This window comes from Pseudochaenichthys georgianus, chromosome 22, assembly GCF_902827115.2.
Source record: "Pseudochaenichthys georgianus chromosome 22, fPseGeo1.2, whole genome shotgun sequence".
Classification (NCBI taxonomy): Eukaryota; Metazoa; Chordata; class Actinopteri; order Perciformes; family Channichthyidae; genus Pseudochaenichthys; species Pseudochaenichthys georgianus.
Window position 1 is genome coordinate 26,679,116 of NC_047524.1, and position 19,052 is coordinate 26,698,167.

At 36.7% G+C, this 19,052-nt stretch overlaps 1 protein-coding gene across 1 annotated transcript in view; it reads right to left on the reverse strand.

The window, feature by feature from the left end:
• Positions 1-768: 768 nt before the first annotated feature.
• LOC117467449 (serine palmitoyltransferase 2-like) overlaps positions 769-19,052 on the reverse strand; it is a 29,257-nt gene continuing 10,973 nt past the window's right edge. Inside the window, exons 5-12 of the mRNA XM_034111085.2 lie at positions 18,349-18,473; positions 15,578-15,671; positions 13,618-13,723; positions 12,654-12,873; positions 12,309-12,435; positions 8,106-8,241; positions 7,378-7,507; positions 769-4,778 (exon numbers count right to left, since the gene is read on the reverse strand). Coding sequence (XP_033966976.1) covers positions 4,659-4,778; positions 7,378-7,507; positions 8,106-8,241; positions 12,309-12,435; positions 12,654-12,873; positions 13,618-13,723; positions 15,578-15,671; positions 18,349-18,473 — 1,058 coding nt within the window. The 3' untranslated portion in view covers positions 769-4,658. The remainder of the gene's footprint in view (positions 4,779-7,377; positions 7,508-8,105; positions 8,242-12,308; positions 12,436-12,653; positions 12,874-13,617; positions 13,724-15,577; positions 15,672-18,348; positions 18,474-19,052) is intronic.

Below are 19,052 nucleotides of genomic sequence, written 5' to 3' on the forward strand. Positions count from 1 at the left end.
CATGACCAGCCTTTCGAAGGACTTCATGATGGTAGAAGTTAGTGCGACGGGGCGGTAGTCGTTGAAGCAGGATGGAGATGACTTATTTGGCACTGGAATGATGGTGGTTTCCTTGAAGCACGAGGGAACAACAGCCTGGCTCAGGGAGATGTCTGTGAGGACATCTGTGAGCTCCTGGATTTGGAGCAGCTAATGTCAAACTAGCTTACTTTAGGTAGCGCTTGCATCATCTATTTGTAAGAATAGGTCTGTGTGGGTGCCACATAGAGAAAAAAGTATTGACCTTATAATTATTATTTTCCTAAATCCTCTTGTTGTGGACTGAGGAAGCAACTTTGATTGACCTTTTTCATTAAAAAGGGTTTCACTATACACATTCCCAAAAGGCAACCAGTCATAGGCCATACATTGAAAGGCATCTCTAATTATATGAAACCTCAAATACCAAAAATACCGATAATGTAAACTTGAGTCATAAAGGCATTTCATGTAAATGATGTTTTAAAAGTTGAATATTGTGTTAGAAATGTTTGTGAAAGTTGAACGTTTTAGTTTTTTTCTAAATGATCTCCCGATTCGCACAATGTAGCCTTCATTCAGCCAGTCCACAAAGAACCTTCGCTTTTTAAGCCATAGACCCCGATAACGTTGAAAAAGTATTTTCCAGTCATTTGTGGACAAAGGATTAGACAATAGAACAACAAAAGAAAAAAGGTATATCATCAGCGTATAGATTTGGTAAAGGAGTCTTGACAAAACTGAAAGAAATTCAAAACAGCATTTTTTTATTGTTTATTAATGATCTATTGATATCATGAACATGGGTGACATTTTACATGTTAATAATTTGCTGAAAATGTGGCAAATAGTGCATTTTCTATAATCAAATGCATTGCAATAAGTCGACGGAAAACACACCCAGCACTAGTTATAAATACTGTTGAAGACAAAGTAGTAAAAATAAATCAAAGACTGTAAAAGATGAGCAATCAACGTTATGACACTTAATATAATCAAAACTGTTAGAAAATGCTTCAAAAGGCACTATATCAGAAAATAATTATCTCTGATGTGTGGTAACTCGTCTATTAATGGCACACTCAACACAAGCTGCCAGTAATAGTGATAACCATCTTTTCCAGGTTTCTCTTTAGTAAACAAAGTATTCCGATTAGCTCCTTTGCAATGAAACAATATAAACTTTGTACAAAATACCGGGATTATCTCCATTTTACATCAAAGCTGAAAAGTTTTCCTTTTAAATGTACATCATTTTTAAGACCAAAACCGTTAAATGGTTCAGTGAAGGATCACACTGTATTATTCAGAAAGGGCACAGAATGTTTTACATGAGACGATTTTTTTATGAAGTACCTATTGTTCTGAAAAGGTACTTTTATTAAAAGGATACATTGGATGTTTTGAAATGGGGTTGTGCGCAACTTATCCATAATCAGTGTACTATAGAATGATGCAGTGATGTATTTTTGTAGGCCAACCTAGAAGTTATCATCAAAAGGGCTCCTTTGAATGTTGCAGAAAATAAGATGAGGCAAATTAACAGTTTATTTTACACGTTTTGTAATAATGTCCACATTTCAACTAGACTTTTATGATTTTTGAAGTTTCAATGCAATCACTAGAGGTAAAAAGCTTATGTTAGGCTATACACATCACGGTCACATGACTGTGTGTCACCACCGCTAAGCTAAAGGCAGCTAATGTTCGATGTGATGCGTTTAATAGTCTCATTTAGCCGGCCGTTATTAAGAGTTAGAAGCTTCAGACATTCACCAGTTGGGTATATGATAACGTATTTTATGTTCTAGAAACAAAACTTAAAAGTCTTGAGAGTTAACCACAGACCTTAATTCTGGCATCTAACCAAAATCAAGTAAAAAAAAACGTAGACTTCGAGACGATGGAACCTGAAGACTTATTCCTGCACCACTCTAATACCTTAAGCAGATGACATGCCTCAGGAGAAACAGAAAAGCACAGAAGCGAGCAATGTGCGGCTGTGGATTGGCACCGAATAGAACGTTTTTTTAGCATTTAAAAAAAAATCTACTTGCAACCTACTTCAGGTAAATTCCTCATACAACTGCATTTCAAAAAGGTCTGCACTGTCCCTTTAAGAAAAGCATTATTAAGACATCAGGTCATAAGGTCTTTACATTATTCTGCTTTCATATCAAAATATAGTCTAAATGCCTGCTTTTAGTATGATTTCATGGCTTTCCTGTGTGCAAACATAAAACAATTCAACAAAATATGATAATCTGCAACAACATACATGTGTAACTTTAAGCTTATGGACAATCATTTGTAATTTAGGTATTTTCTAGTAAGAAAATAAAAAAAGGATTAAGATAAACACTGATATGGAAGAAGGCAAAGAAAACCGTCCTTAAACCCAGACAGATATATTAACTTTCTCTGGAAATAAGTAGATTTTTATGTCAACATTCATAAGAATACTGTACTGTATATTGTTGAGCACGGGCTGTGGTGCAGAGCAGCTTCATGACTGATTACTGTACATGTGTAATTATGAGGAACGAGTGGTTACACAATGCTTATTAGTATGCGTGTGAATGCGTGGCAAGTGTGAATGTATGCATGCAAGTTTGGTCACAAAAATGCCAAGATAAACCCAGAGCTCAAAAGACAGGTGTAAAAAAAAGAAATCAAGGTAAAAGTGCAGCGCGTTAATACCGGGAAACCATGCAAGCAATCACACACATCCTTGGAAATGTTAATGACATCTGTGTCACCGCAAAGCTTTCTCTCTTACATAAGACAATGTTATCATACAAAGAGCAATGATAATACTAATAAGAACCCAGGTGATAGGATGGAAATGAAAATATCTTTAATTCAAACACAACTCAAATCCAGACATGTTTTGTTTACACCTGACACCTATAATATATTGTTGAAAAATAGTAATATTATAATAGGGGTATATTTTTCCATACAAATCTGAAAGCCAACTGGACTATATATATATATATATATATATATATTGGACATCTGTCTTTTAAAAAAGGGCCAAATCCATGTGTAACAGGCAAATCTGGTTTTATTTGTCTTTAAATGTTCAATGGGACTTGTTCGCATTCCATTTTTTATAGAAATGACTTATTAGAATCAATATGGATTACAAAGTTAGCGTTTACGAAAACTGGTATTTTTATTAAAATAGAGCTTTTATAGTTCAACCAGTGACAGCTGATACAATCACTTTTGAAATGATATCTACTATTTTTGAAATAGTAGGATATAAGTTATTTTAATACAACTCAAATGTTGTCACTGCAAATTGCAAAATACTATTAGTATGAATTCCCAATTAAAAAAATTCAACAAAATAATCGAAATAGATCATTAAAATACCAAAAAAAAGGATGTAATGAAATGTTAGGCGGACTGATGGATTAGCTGAGCTTCACTCCACAAAAAAGTTGTTTTCTTCTTGCATTTGAAATGAATACAGATTTTGTTAATGCCAAGTACATTGGATTTAAGAAGCTGTACCACATTGTTGGAGTTATGCAGCGTAGGGCTTTTCATTATCCAACACTAAGCTAATATGGCTAATTACAGGCTCACTACTACTTGGCTCCATTTCCATTTTGGCATTGTTGCACTGAAACAGACTTGGTTCAGCTGAGGCAAATTAAGTTGTCAAGCAGTAGTTTATGGATGCTAATTGCTAACTGTTTTTGGGAATATTGCTAACTTTTATTGGGAATATGCCTTACTTAAAATTCCGACGAGATGCCACTATATAAAGAATCGGAATCAGAATATGGTATCATGAGGAGTTACAGGCAGAGACTGTTTCTTTTTGGGGCTACAATTAGCAACGCCTTATATTGCCAAAGTGTGGTATGGATCTTGCAATTCAACTCTAGAATTAAAGATAAGTAACAAGCCAATGTCAAACGCATTGGTTAGAAATGTGTACTTAATCAGGTTGAAGAGCAAAAAAGTATCAATAGCAGTGCTTCTTAGACAAGTCCCCTAAAATTGTGAACAAGTTCTACCTGTGTTTACTTACAAAACTAGTAGCTTCCTGGTAGAGTGAGCATTGCCACACAAACAAGTCTGAAAATAATGCCAGTTGGATGTTGGGTATAATGTTAATATATCCTAAAAATGGATCCACCTTGTATGATATTTTTTATTAAAAAAGAAGAAATGTGGTCAGTAACTTGTGGGTGTTCTGATTCAAGCCAATGTTGATAACCACTGATCTGAACAATACTCGATGAAAGTGTATTATTGATGTTTAAAAGTAATCCTTTTTTACCCATAAAAGTTAAAGATGGATATATTTGTATGGAAACTTGACATTTTCCATTTCAAATTTGGCATTTGTCCACATCACATACGCAACCATATGGCTAACCCTAAACATGACCAATGTTACAAGCACAGCAGACATATAACTACAAGTTATTGGACACAAAATGATAAACAGGAAAAAAATAGTTTTAAGTGTCCCATTTGATGCGGATGATTTACGTTATGGCAAGCTAGTGACAAGGGGCACCTGTGCACACATCGGTCCTCGTGGAAGACTTGTGATCCATCTCGACCCGTTCCGAGTGTTCCGGGGTTGTTAGGTTCACGCCGCTTCAGGAGAGGAATCAGTCGTCAATGTCCTCGAACACATTATCGTCGAAGGACCGCGCCACAGACGGCTGTATCTTTTGCCGGGAATACTTGAGATTAACAAGGTCTCCCACCTCACTGATGACACTCAGCGCCTGTGGAGACATTTGTTCAATAAAAAGGCTGTCAGCATGAAGGGAAATATGTGGCTCCAGGAAATGTAAAACTGCACCAAGCTAGATTTGTACATCTTTCATGTAAGATTACATCAAAACTTGAGCTGAAACCTTAAACCTTAACTCTTTTCAACTTTTCTTTCCCATTAATTGGCAGGAGGGGTAGTCACCACCAGTAGGACATCCTGTAATAGCACAGGAGGTGATGAGTTCATACAGATACATCATCTACACAGCAGCAAGAGTTCATTCTGTCTGAAACTCTTCCCCGAAATGGAAGATCTTCCGTCGTAAAAGCGCTTCTTGAACGTTTCTTAAAGTTAAATCAGTCAATGCTTAACAATATAAACAAGTTGTTGGTAAAACACAATGAAACGAACAGTTGTGTGTAGGTCGAGTGTGTATTTGTGTAGAACAGTTAGTGCTTAATCTGATTACCTGAATTTCTTTTGTGCTATTTGATTTGTTTTACATATCATTAATGTTGTACAGTAGTACCTGAGAGACCAGTGAGAAAAATAATTGGATGATCTTTTTTTAAATCTGATATCAATTGTTTATGATTTAAGAACAGGTGGTGAAATTATCACTTTTCCAGTGTTTGTTCTTGTAATTCTCATTTGGACCACAAGGGGCTGAAGTGCACCACTACCCCATGAACTGATATGGGGAATAGGATTGAAAGCATTCACACTTTTCTTTCAGGTCAGTCTTATTATCTTAATTACTGTAGTTTTTGATTGGCTATAAATGTAATTTAACCATATCAAAATATATATTTAGAATGCAAGGTCAAACTCAACTGGAAGAAAACAAGTACAAATTACATTTAGATTATTGGGTAGTGGTGCTGAAGTCAGTATTACAAAAACAAACAAAAAGTTCACATTCCAATTTTGGAAGACTTGTTTTCACAGATGAACCTTTTTTTTCATAGTCATACATACATTATAGAAATGATTACATTATAAAACAAAATATATCAGCCTTAGAAAATGGGTCACTATAATATTTTATCTGACTTTCATCTTAGGTCTTCCGTGTTTTTCTTTTTGAAATGCCAATAGGTTACAACAGGGGTGAACACGAGATTGAAGGTTTATGTGGTAAATGTTTTGACACAAATATAATCTATAAGGGTGACATGCAGAAATAGCACAGCAATAGTGTTCATTTGAAGTTGTGCTTTTGGCCACCTGACACCTCTTTGCGTCAGGTGGCCATTAGTCAGTCTTTTTGGCTATTAAGCTGCTCATTGCTCCACTGCAGATTAAAAAGCCACAAAAAGTAGTCTGTCTGTTTTGACTTTTTCAAGAAGTCAGAGTAGACTTCTATGATCAAAGATGTGTGGGTGCTATTGAAGGAGAGGGCTCGACTGCCAACGCTTACCAAAAGATAAAAGAAACTCACAAATCGTCACGACACATCAAAGTACAAGAAAGTGATACAGCAAGGAGGCCTAACAAAAAGATCTTAACAACAGCGACTCCCTGTCCTCGCTTTTTTTGTCTTGAGAGCAAGACAAGGAATGGGAGTGGATAACAGCCCCCGCACTTCCTGGAGCCACATTTGACATCCGAGCCACAAGGACACCCCAATTAGAACAGGGGATTTAAGACTTTTGCCGGATGACCTAGAGGCTGAAGTTAAAGATGGTGACTGCAAAAGGACAAGCAGGCAAATATAGTAGAAGAGGAGCTCTTGCAGTATTTGAGAGGAGTGGGCGGCTTTGTGATGTAATGCCCAGAGACAGCACTGACATTGAGACACTGAGGAACATGAGGGTGGGCGTCTGAACTCGTAACAGATAATGCAGTCTCCCCCTCAATCCATCTCTCCTCTACTCTGACAAGCTGTGAGGTGGTCCCACCTGAACAACCATCCACAATTGGTCTGATTTTGTCATTTATTTCCTAATTTAATTAAAAAAAAACTTCCAATAAATAAAATGAAATCAACAGAAAATAATATCGGAGCCTAGCTCACCCTCTTTGTCTAAAAAGAAAATGTGCTCTGAGATACAAACAGGAAGCCTTAGTACCCTGACACCACACTGAGGTGACAAAAGGGTGGTGCAGTGAGGCCAAGTTAACATTGCAAAGACTCTCTTGACAAACGCAATGAGATGTCCCCATTGGATGTTTGGGTATATTGCAGGAATGTGTCATACTTATGTGTTTTGTTCCGCGGAATAATCTCCACATATTAACAACATTTTTACGATTTATTTTGTGTAATTGCAATTGCGAGAAGTAAAAAGCAATCCTTAGAATATAAACAAATTAGATCACGGTAAGGGGGAGAATAATACTGATGTTTGACCAATCAGTGTTAACCGTTTTGTCCATCCAATCAGGACCGAGTATTTTCAGTGGCCATGAGGTTCTAGTAATACTGTGTAAAGCTAAACACTAACTTTCCTATTATAGAGAATTTAGTGTAAGAAAAACAGATAGAACTAAGACTTTTGCTATCTTTTTTACTTCTTGTTGTTTTTCTCAGATCTAATTTCTTGCCCAAGAAGAATTAAATTAAAACAGTTTTATGTGATAAAACCGTGTTTATATAAATGAGTTACCCTGTCGAGCACGTCCTTCGTGTGGGCGGCGGAGATGCAGAAGCGTGCCCGGGACTCGATGATGGGCGTAGCGGGGAAGCCCACCCCCACCACCCCGATGTTCCTCTTCAACATCTCCCTGCTAAACGCTCTGTGGGACAGAAGAGACGCGGCAAGAAATGACATACCAAAATATAGTTCTAATAAAGACATTAACCTGTGCAACATTATGGCAAGCTAGTATTGTTCATTGAGATTTATTGTTTAGAACATTTATACTTATTGAATTGAGAAAAAATACATAGCTTTTATAAGTGGGTATTGTCCACAGAATTCAATCTATTACAATATGTAATGTAAAGCGCTAAAATAAATACTATGACTAATTATAAGACTAAGACTTCTTTTTTTTAACAAAGCCTATAATTAGGGCTTACCTTAAACATCTTCCTGGATCTTATATTCATTTAACTTTATTTGTGTTTTACATTCAAATTAGCATTTAGTTAATTAGATTGTTTATGTTGTCATGCATTATGCATTATGTATTTTCATTCATGTTTGATCTGCACACACTGTATAGCCCCCTGATGAAAATGTGTTTTTTTATTAATACAAAAATCAGGATCTTTTGAAATATGTAAACTGGCTATATCTCACATCAAATAATATTATTCATCATTCTGTATTGTTCTAGGTTTTAATGCGTGAAAACGACTTTAAGCAGCGAGTCAAATCTGTAGGCTTACGCTATCTTGGCGGGCATGTAGAGCATCATGGGTACAACAGGCGAGTCCTCGTTTCCGTAGATGATGAAGCCCATCTTCTGAAGCTTCCTGCGGAAATACACTGCGTTCTTTGCCAGCTGATGCACACGGTCACAGCCTGGGGAGGATCAGAAGAGAATTTTTAACAAGAGTTGGAACCACAATGCTATTAAAGTTAATGATCTTTTAGTTTGGGGGTCTTTGACAATGGTCAGCCCAAAGACCCCAAAGCTAAAGTAGGAGACTCTTACATATGTATACAATTGAGTTGGATATAAGGTTCGGAACGGTCATTTGGAATTCTCTAAGCAGAACCGGAATCAAAACCAGAATTGTGAAATGCAAACGATACCAAACCCTAGGGCGTTTTTATGCAGTTGCTCTGAATTTACAATATTATAGAATTTTTAAGAAAAGCACCGGTAAAGTGACTATAGAAGATGGGAAATATTTGAACAGAAACCGAAACGCCTGTTTGTTGGAACAGATTGATCGGGAGGATCCTGCTGGCTTGTGTTGTGACTTTTATCGTCGTCTTCCATCGCTGGCAGACTGAGCAGTGAAGCTCATTTAGACAAACATATCCCGGTTGATACTCATAGTAAAACAAAGTCAAATAAATAAATAGTACTAAAAACACAGATGATAAAATCCAAGGGGGGCAACAATTATTTGTCTTACAACAGTAGTGATACGCATTACGCACAAGGATTCATGGGTAACAGTTAGACTCACTACATATTACCATAATGTGTATTTTCAGACATTTTAAATGTGAGAAGATGAGAAATATTTAAAGCGAGTTTGATGAAAAAAGAAAGGGAAAAAAAGAGTGTTGATAAGCAGCTGAAAACGAACACATTCATGAGATGTGAGAGGAAACATCTGAGGGATGCAGCCCTCGGGGGAGGGGGAGTTTTGACTTCTCTGTAATGTTTTCCTTCTGCCACAGGAGATAGAAGATTCACTGATTCTTTAAAAACACGACTACAAACTATGTTAATTTGCCCCCAAATGTAGTCACAAAGAACTACTATTATCATAATATTGCACCAAGACATACACGTCCATGCAAATAAAATAAAAAGTAGGTCAACAGAAGTGACTTTTTTGATACAGAAAAGCTAACCTCACCTCAAGATACATCTGGATTGACCTTGGTATAATAAATGGGAAGAAGAAGGGTTTCTATTTATTATATCTCACACAGATACAGCTTCAACTCTGTGTTTTTTAGTAGTAGTAGTAGTAGTGTGAAATAAAACTACTGATTTCATCAGTTTGTACTGACACCCAGTGGCCACTGCTTACAATTACAGCATTGAGATGAAATCCACTCAACACTGACAATCTGAACATCTCAATTATTAGTTAATTTTAAATGATAAGATATGCTCTTTCAATAAAACAACTCAAGGCCAAGTACGGTACTCTTCATTATGATGACATCAAGGTTTTTTTTATGTAGTCAGGTCATGATGCACTCAATTAGTCACAGATGGTGATTAAGGGGACACTCTAAAGGTGAATAGGTTAAAAACACACAATAGCTCACTATGAAAGTTCCCCCGTTGATTACTTATATTAACGAAGACATATAATGCTAATTTTCAGGTTTGTATTTTGTACCTCTGCTGTGACATGTGTCCATGCTTTAATGTTGAAAAAGCTCTTTATTTTTCTCATACTGCCTGTGCTGCACATTGTCTTATTAAATAAAGGTCTATTTGCAATCACTTTTACAACAGAAAACTCAAAATTGGATAAAAACTCATTCTTGTTTCAGCAGCATAAAAAAAGCAATCTTGCAGCCTATGGTGTTAAGCCTTAGAGACACAACTACACAAAGTGATGCCCTATCAATCTATTTGTTCCTGAATATTAATTAAAACATTACAGCACACTCAACATATTAGGCAGTGTTGGGCAAGTTACTTCCAAAATGTAATATATTACATATTACTTATTACTGTCTTTTAAAAGTAATAAGTTACATTACAATATGAATGTCTCTGAAATGTAATGAGTTACACTACTTTGTAGTTACTTATGAGTGACTTTCACCAAAATAACCTCAAAAGAATGGCTAGGTGTTTTAAATGCTAAAATGTAGTTTAGTGCAGCTCATTATACATCCAATGAAGGGCAATGTGGTATAGCATAACAACTGTGTAGGCCCTTAAGGCTACTAACAACTTGTATTACACGGCTTAGTTGAATACTCGATTCTGATTGTAACTTCTTAACATGTGACACGTTGTTAATACAGCAGTACAGACCACTGTCAAGGACTGTAATGAAGGTTGCTAAGGAAAGAAAGAGAAAGGAAAAGAGGTTAAAAGACGGAGCGCTGGACGTCAGATAAATCACCAGAAGAAGGCAGACAGGAAGTAAACACTAACAGGACACGGAATGGGCTCTGTAGTGTGTTTAGTATATGGCCGTGTGCAGGTCCGGTTCCAGAACAAAATGACTCAGGGTGAATCTGAGGTTACAGGGGGCGCAGCAGTAGTAGGTTTACATGAGCAATAGGGGTGTAACGGTATCCGTATTCGTCCCGTACCGTCGCGGTTCGGACGTCACGGTTCGGCACATGCAGTCACACGGCGAATACACCTTTTTTTTTACGAGTGGGAAAAAAGTCTGTCCTTCAGGGCAGCATCCACTACACTATTTATAATCCAGGGGGCGGTATTGCGCCTAAAAGCTGTTTGCCAGCCGCCATTAAACAACAAATGAAGAACAAGAAGAAACACAACAACAAAACGAACTAAATACAAGAAGAAAGGTTAGTATGGCGATTTCAGATAACACTCAGGAGCTAGAACCCACCTGCTTCTTTTAAATCAGCTGTGTGGGAACATTTCGGGTTCCCTGTGGACTACAATAACGATGAGGTGTGCGAGTGGTGGATCGGACGAGGACGGTGTGTCGGCGTTGTTCTACAGCGGTGCGGTATGCTAATGGGAACACACGCCAAACATGCTAAATCATATCAGAAGGCATCACCCAGATTTGCCAATCACATGAGCCCGGCAAAAGACAACAGCTGTTCAACAGCTGATCCCCGCTGTTTTTAAGAAGCCAATAGACATGAGAGCCGTGAAACCAAAATAAATAACGGAAGCTTTTGGCATATGTTTTTCAACGACTTTGCGCTCTTGAAACACTTTCTTATTATTTATGATGTAAGACATCCTTTTTAGTTGTACAGCTTGATGAAACCTTTTTGTTTGACATCAGCCATTATAGATACTATGGCCATCTGAGTGTGTGTGGTACTGTTTATGGTTTGTTTTTAACTGTTTAATACAGTCAATTATTAAAAATGTTAGAGTTCCTTATTTTGAAACTGAAACTTGCACTACTGTTCAAAAATAAATAACAACAAACCTGGAATTATGCATTTGGGACTTTTTTTTGCTTTTTCTTGTTGTACCGAACCGTACCGAACCGTGACCTCCAAACCGAGGTACGAACCGAACCGTGACTTCTGTGAACCGTTACACCCCTAATGAGCAATAGTGGCAACAGCAATGAAAAATAGCATTGATGGTCCCAATGAACAGATTATGGCATTTGTTATGTTTTGAAACCAAGGAAGTGAGAACATTTCAAGTGAGTTAAAAGTGCAATCCTGAAATATTTCATATAGTCCAAAGTGGACTGTGGCAAAGAAAAGCACAACAGCTTCAAAACGGTACTGATAAAACAAATGAGAACATATTGTAAATCAAGGTAAATATGATTTTAACCAGCTCATGGTTTGAAAAGGCAAACATTGAAAAGCAAAAGTATTATTAAAACCATGTACTAATCATCCCTTTGGTCCCATCATATACTCTGGGAAGAGAATATTTACTGTGCTTGAAAACTGGTATCACATCATCATCATGTGAGGTTGACTTTGTGACCTGGAGAACATTTCAGCTGCAACATTAGCTTGTTGATAAGCTTGGGATATGAGATCTTTTTGTAGCCATTCGTGGTGAAGGCATCTGTGCCATTGTATGCATTATTTTTGACGACCCTGTTTTGCCGTTTTTTTTACTGTATATAAGCTAACCTGCATACATGCATGCATTTGCATCAGACAAAACTAAACTGCAATCCAAAAAACACTTCAGTAGCTCCACTAGCTCAAAAGAATCCTCTGGTTACCTTTAATGTTGTTTTGCCACTCACCTATCGTTGTGCCATCCTCTCCCATAATGCACTTCATAGAAGTGATGACTTGCTCCACCACAGGTGGAGACATGGAGGATGCGTAGACCGCACTGTGGGAATGGGAGCGCAGGTACTCAATAAGCTCCTAAAGCCAGCAGATACACAGGAGATGTAAGGAGATGTGCATGAAAATTAATTATGTTGTACATCCATTGAGAGTTAAGAAACTGAGGTTCTTTTGATAGTAAAGGTTGCTGACCCTTGGCTTGGCCTAACCCTCTTATATATATATATATTTATATATATATATATATATATATATTTAAATGAAACCGCAGAAAAATAAAAATCCTCCAGCCTCACCCTTTTCCCCGCGATGTATCCCCCTGCAGCACCGAAGCTCTTGGTGAATGTTCCCATCATGACGTCCACATCACAGGGGTCCAGGCCAAAGTAATCGACCACGCCTCTGCCTCTAGGACCCAGGGCCCCGATGCTGTGGGCCTCGTCTAGGTAAAGGTAGGCCTTGTAGCGCTTCTTCAGAGCAATCATTTCTGGCAGGCGCACTATGCTGCCCTCCATGCTGCAAGGAGGAAAGGACAAAATGGAAGGGGTTAAAGCCAGGGTCAAGCAAACGTCCTTGTTGATTACTGACTAAGGGAATACAGTATGTTCCCTACTCAAGAACTTAATAATACGAATGTTATTCCACGAAAATAAGCACGTTTATGTTTTTTACAACATGGTAAAACTCACTAAAAAACAGGCGATAGACTTTGTTCCTATTGACAAGTGCATTTTTTATATAGATTATAAAGATAATAATGTACACTGATACACAGAAAAGTATATAATTAGCTGGAGCCTTTTAACTGCAGATTGCTATACAAACAAAAATGCAATGTTGCTTACTGTGTGTACAACCAGTTAGATCTATCCCAGCACTAAATCAGCTGTCAACTTGCAATCCTGTCCTAATACAGCTACTAATGCTGAATCTAATGGAACCACACGAGCCATAAATAAAAGATAAGAGCTACTTTTCTGACATTGAACAGTAAGGAAATCTTATCTTTAGAGCTGATGACTACCATTGTTCTACTCTTTTTGGCTCAATGATTTGTATGGCACAATAGTAAACATTGATGTCCCTCCTCCTTCCTCTCAGCACTGATAACACCTGATTTGTGTGGTCTGAAACAACGTTTTATCTTTGAATAACCTTGTCACTAAAAAACAAATCAAAAGAATCACAAGGGTAGATCAACAGAACGTGAATGGTAGGTTTCGGTAAATATTTAACTTGGGGAGAAAATGGGTAAGGTACCTGTAAATGCCCTCTACAACAATGAGAATCTTCTTCCATGGTCTTCGGGTCCTGGGCTGCCCGTGAACTATGGCCTCCCTCAGCAGTTTCTCCAGGCTCTGCATATCTGGAAAGGAAACCAGGAGATTTGAGTCAGATTCTTCAATAAAGTTGCCCTTGTTTTTAATCACATTAGCCATGGGGAGACCCCGTTGATTTGTATTTTTTAAGATTCAGAAAGAAGAAACAGATGTACTTTTAGATTAACTTGTGGTGATTTTTGGTCTGTGGCTATAACTGACAAAATAAGCTACTTTAACAAACTACTAAAATGATTAAGCTGTAAAAATAGACAGGCAACTGGTTTTAGGCAGCTAGCTGAGATTTTGGCTAGTTAGCTGGTAGCTAATGGCTAAATGTTTAAAGGTTACTAGCAAACCCGAACCAGCTAATAACTCAAACAGCAAGCTTTTAGTAACATCAACTAATTATTATTATTAGATAAAAGATGACCAAGATGGATTATCCACTAAATAAGACACCAACTGATCTACCCGATTAAAAGTAAAAAAAATGCTAACAACCTTTAATGTGGACATTGCTTCTGAGCTAGTTAGCCCAATGGCTATCACACAGCTAGAGGCTTATTATTTGTAGGCTAATTAGACACATACACACATTATATTTATATAGTTATGCATAATCCATATCGTGTTCTATAAGCAAAATCTTTTATGAGCTCCCCTAAATACAATTCTCAATGTACTTGATTTAGCATGCGAGCACAGTTAGCATTAGCAACTAGCACTTCTCCTCTGCAGTTGACGTACATTACAATTACAGATACTTGTTTTTGTGTGAATACAATGAAGTTTGAGTAACAGAAAGAGCGGTTACAGAAAACAGATGCAGTATACAGAGTCTCAAAATAACTTTTTCACAGCAGACTTTTCAACTTGTATTCGGAAAAAGCACAGTTACCAATAAAATAACAAAGGCTATTGTTCCGTTTATTCAAATGTCTCAGTAAGCTGTGAGAGTGTGGCAGTGAGTCAGCATCTACAATACAAGCAAAATAAAAACCATCCATAAAAGTGGCCAGTTTTCTTCTTTTGTTTTACCCTGAGCTTTTTATATTAGCAGAATGTCAAAAATATCTTCCATTAAAAAGGGTAGGCTACTAATTAAAAAAAAAACTAAAAAAAAAAACACATTGTATTTTATAGGTTCTAGTTTTTTTTTTATTGCACTTCCACACTAAAGAATTCTGTATAGAGACCTTTAACATGTCAAAGTCCACGTGCTTCAACACTTTCCAGGAAATAACAATCTTGCTGTGTCAGGCTTTAACCAGAACACTTAGTTAAATGCCCAGTATTGTATGTGGCACTGTAAAGCATGTCAACGACTATATCAAAGAAAGTAATGACGTCAAATAACAAGAAAGCGGCAACCTTCATCACATGGAAAGACATGAAGGCAATCTTTGTTTTGCAGAGTCATTCAGAACATCAATGATGTATTAGACCATGAAAATAATAAAAGCTTTGGACTAAATATAAACTGGAGGACTGACGGACAGAAATCAAACAATCAAAAATGTGAACACTTTTAACTGAATCAAGGTATGATAATATTTCATCTGTTTGCATGTTTGTTTGTTCCTCTCTATTGTTGTACTACTGTTCCTATTTATTGTTGTACTGCTATTTATTTATTGTTGTACTGCTATTTATTTATTGGTGTACTGATGTTGTCTGCTGTACTCTATTTAATTATGTTTTTATTTTCTAGTCTTGTTGTGGTCAGTTAACATCTTGCCAAGGACAACAGTTGAAAATTAGCCTGCTGGCTAATACTGGCTCATTTACAGCAATGTGAATTAATGTGCACTGTCCTTTAAATAAAATAAACAAACAAAATAGAAAGGAGCATTAATAATCACAGCACAGAAGTAGGAAAAATACTACTTGTGACTCACTGTTGTGTTTGAAGACTCTGATTGTGGACCCGGAGAGTCTGGCTCCCAGGACCAGAGAGGCGTGGTTCAGTTCATCACTCAGAAGCAGACAGCCCTGCAGGACACCAGAAACACTTCAATATGTACACACGTCGCATTTGGAATAAAAAATAAAAATAAAAATATTTATATGAAGATAAGAAGTTTAAGTAAAATGTCCAATAAAATATATTGGAATACAAAATATATATATACAAAAAAACCATAATTTTTATGTAAACACGCAAAGTAAAAAATATGCGATAGAGATGAAAGATAATAAAATATTTATACAAAAATAATAAAATATTTATACAAATATAATTTAAATTAAAGATGTGCACTATAATAACTAAATGAAATAAATTAGAATAATAATAATTTGGTTTATATGAATATATTCTAAATAAATTAGAATATATTCATATATATATATATTCAAAGTTAAAGTAAAAATAAAATAAATTAAATGCAAAGGAAAAAAAATGCAATAGAGATGACAAATGTTTTAATACATATATATATATATATATATATATATATATATATATATATATATATATATATATATATATATATATAATAAATAAAGTAAAAAAGGCCAATAAAAAAGAATACAAATATTTATATAAAACACAAGTTAAAGGTGGGGTAGGTAAGTTTGAGAAACCGGCTCGTGATTGCTAGAATTTGAAAATACACAACCTGAGAAAATCTGCCACTTCCTTACAGAGCCCCTCCTCCAACACACACATGACCAATGAGGGCACGAGATAAGTTTGTGCACAGATGGAAGGCTGACAGGCAGGTAGGCCATCCAGTTACTTTAGCCGGGCCGGCTAAAATGATTGGTCGTGTTTTTTACAGTATTACGGCTTCCACAGAAGAAATTTTTTTATGGATTTTTTGTCAAAGCACTTAAGATATTCATTGCTATCGGGATGTTAAGAGCATTCCATGGAATATAACAAGTGTATCTCGAGCCGGTTTCTCAAACTTACCTACCCCACCTTTAAAGTAAAACAAATTATATAATTTTTTTTTTTTACATTTTTCTTAAACATAAGTCAAGTTAAACTAGAATCACACATTTATACAAATATAAGTTATAAACGACTTTAGTTGCTGATGGGGAAATAAGCTGTGTTAGTCTATTTACTCAGAGTGCTGTGTATACCAACAGGAAGTGTTTCCTCATATCCTGCCACGTGGTTCTGTGTCTGTGTACTACTGATACTTTGAGATGTGATTTTAACAAATGGATTTGTTGACCCTACATGTACTCAGACAAAAGGTGCCTGGTAGAAATCAATGTCAAAAAGTGCTGTTACAATATGGGCATAGATTTGTCTCATAATTATTTGTGTCAACATCAAAAATAATTTGTGTGTAAATATGTAATTTGTAAATGTAAAACACCATCCACAATGCATTTAAAAGATTTGCAAACTCACAAATACATTTGCAAATGTAAAACGGATCTGCAAATACGCTAAATATTTTTACAAATAAAAAAAAGATCTGTGAATATCTCTCTCCAACATTGATAACTTTCGATCAGGCATTTGTGAATGTAACGTAACCCTATTACGTAACCCTATTACAACAGAGATCAACAACCTATAACAGGGCCTATGCACAGAATGCAGATATTCAATAGTCATTCTTGTTAAAGAATATGAGCATGTCTACTCAAGGGAGAGGTGGGTGCGGAGACGATTCACAATCAGGCCAGCTGTAGAGAAGACCCTCTCAGCTGGAATTTGGGCATAAGATGAGGTTTGAGTCTGCGTGATCTGCGTGTAGGGAGGGGCAGCAGCCATATCATTCGCTAGAACTAGCTAGATCTGATGGATTTGGACATAAACGCGAGTATATGCAAGTATAACCGGGCGAGAGCGAGAGAGCGAGAGAGAGAGAGAGATCAGCACCTGCAGCTCTGCCCGCTGTGAGGGACCGGTGAGCTTTAGACCTAACACATTTAGCTATGGCACTGTCGTATACATTGAATTATTCCATTTGATCATATGTAATCAACTTAGGCATCCCTCCCAAACAAATTAAATTACAATACAAATATTCATAACTCATATTCGAATACCTGAATAATTTCGAATATTCGATTAATCGTTCCCATCCCTAATGCATATATTCCTGTCTATTGCTTTTATTTGTATCTAATGTTATTATGTTTATACTTTTTTCCACACATTTCACAATTTGGGATGAATGAAGTATCTATCTATATATCTATCCATCTATCTATCATAGATAGATTTTTAAAAAACATTTTTAAAGACAGGAATATATGCACACAGTAGAAAGGACACAATGAATATTATAACATTTAATGTAGCCTTGCTATGAAGGCTGACCTAAATACGGTGCTTTTCTACAGATTACAGATTACCTTCGAAAGTTGTCAATGTTAAAGAGAGATATTCACAGATCTTTTTTGTATTTGTGAAAATATTCAGCGTATTTGCCGATCCGTTTTACATTTGCAAATGTTTGTGTGAGTTTGCAAATCTTTTAAATGCATTTGCGGATGGTGTTTTGCATTTACAAATCACATATTTACACTGTAAACAAATAATGAGACAAATCTATGCCCATATTGCAACATATAGGACATGTGACTGAGCAAGCCAAAGAGCGGAGACAAGCAATGGAGGGGAACGTTTGCAGCAATGGTATTCTTCAATCGTAAATCACAGCTCTACAGAGGAAACATCTACATCTTGTGGTCTTACCTTGCCAGACAGCGCTGGAATGTTCATGGAGTTGGTTGCGAACCCCATCCCAAAAGACATGGCCGACTCCACGCCCAGGAACCTGGCCACCAGCTTCTCCAACTCCTCGTGTCTGTCCAGGTTACCTGAGGAGCAGAACACAGGAAATCACAATAAATACATTAATTCATTGAAAATGATCCTATTCTATTCCATATGGATTTATTTGACTAATTTCAGTATTTTATGATTGCACCATTATGTTCTTGCACTATCTTATTTTAGTAACACCATTTTGTTGCTTAAAAATTGAGGAAAAGGGACTGCATATATATATATATATATATATAGCACCTTTACTGCAACCTCTCAAAGCGCCTTTACATACACGCCAACATGAAGAAGGTCCTGCCGAAGTACTACCAACTCATCAGCTGCCCGACGCGCGGGGGAAACATACTGGACCATGTTTATTCCCCTTTTCAACATGGATATAAGGCTCTCCCTTCGGCAAATCAGACCACATCTCACTGCTTAGAAGCAGAAACTCAAACGGGACAGACCGGTAACAAAGAGGAGTCAGATTCAGCTCTGCAGGATTGCTTTGCATCTACGGAGTGGAGTGTGTTTGAGGACAATACCATCAACACACGCACGGACATCTGCTACATTGGGAAATGCATCGATGACGTGGTACTGAAGGTTTCTGTACGAACATTCCCAAA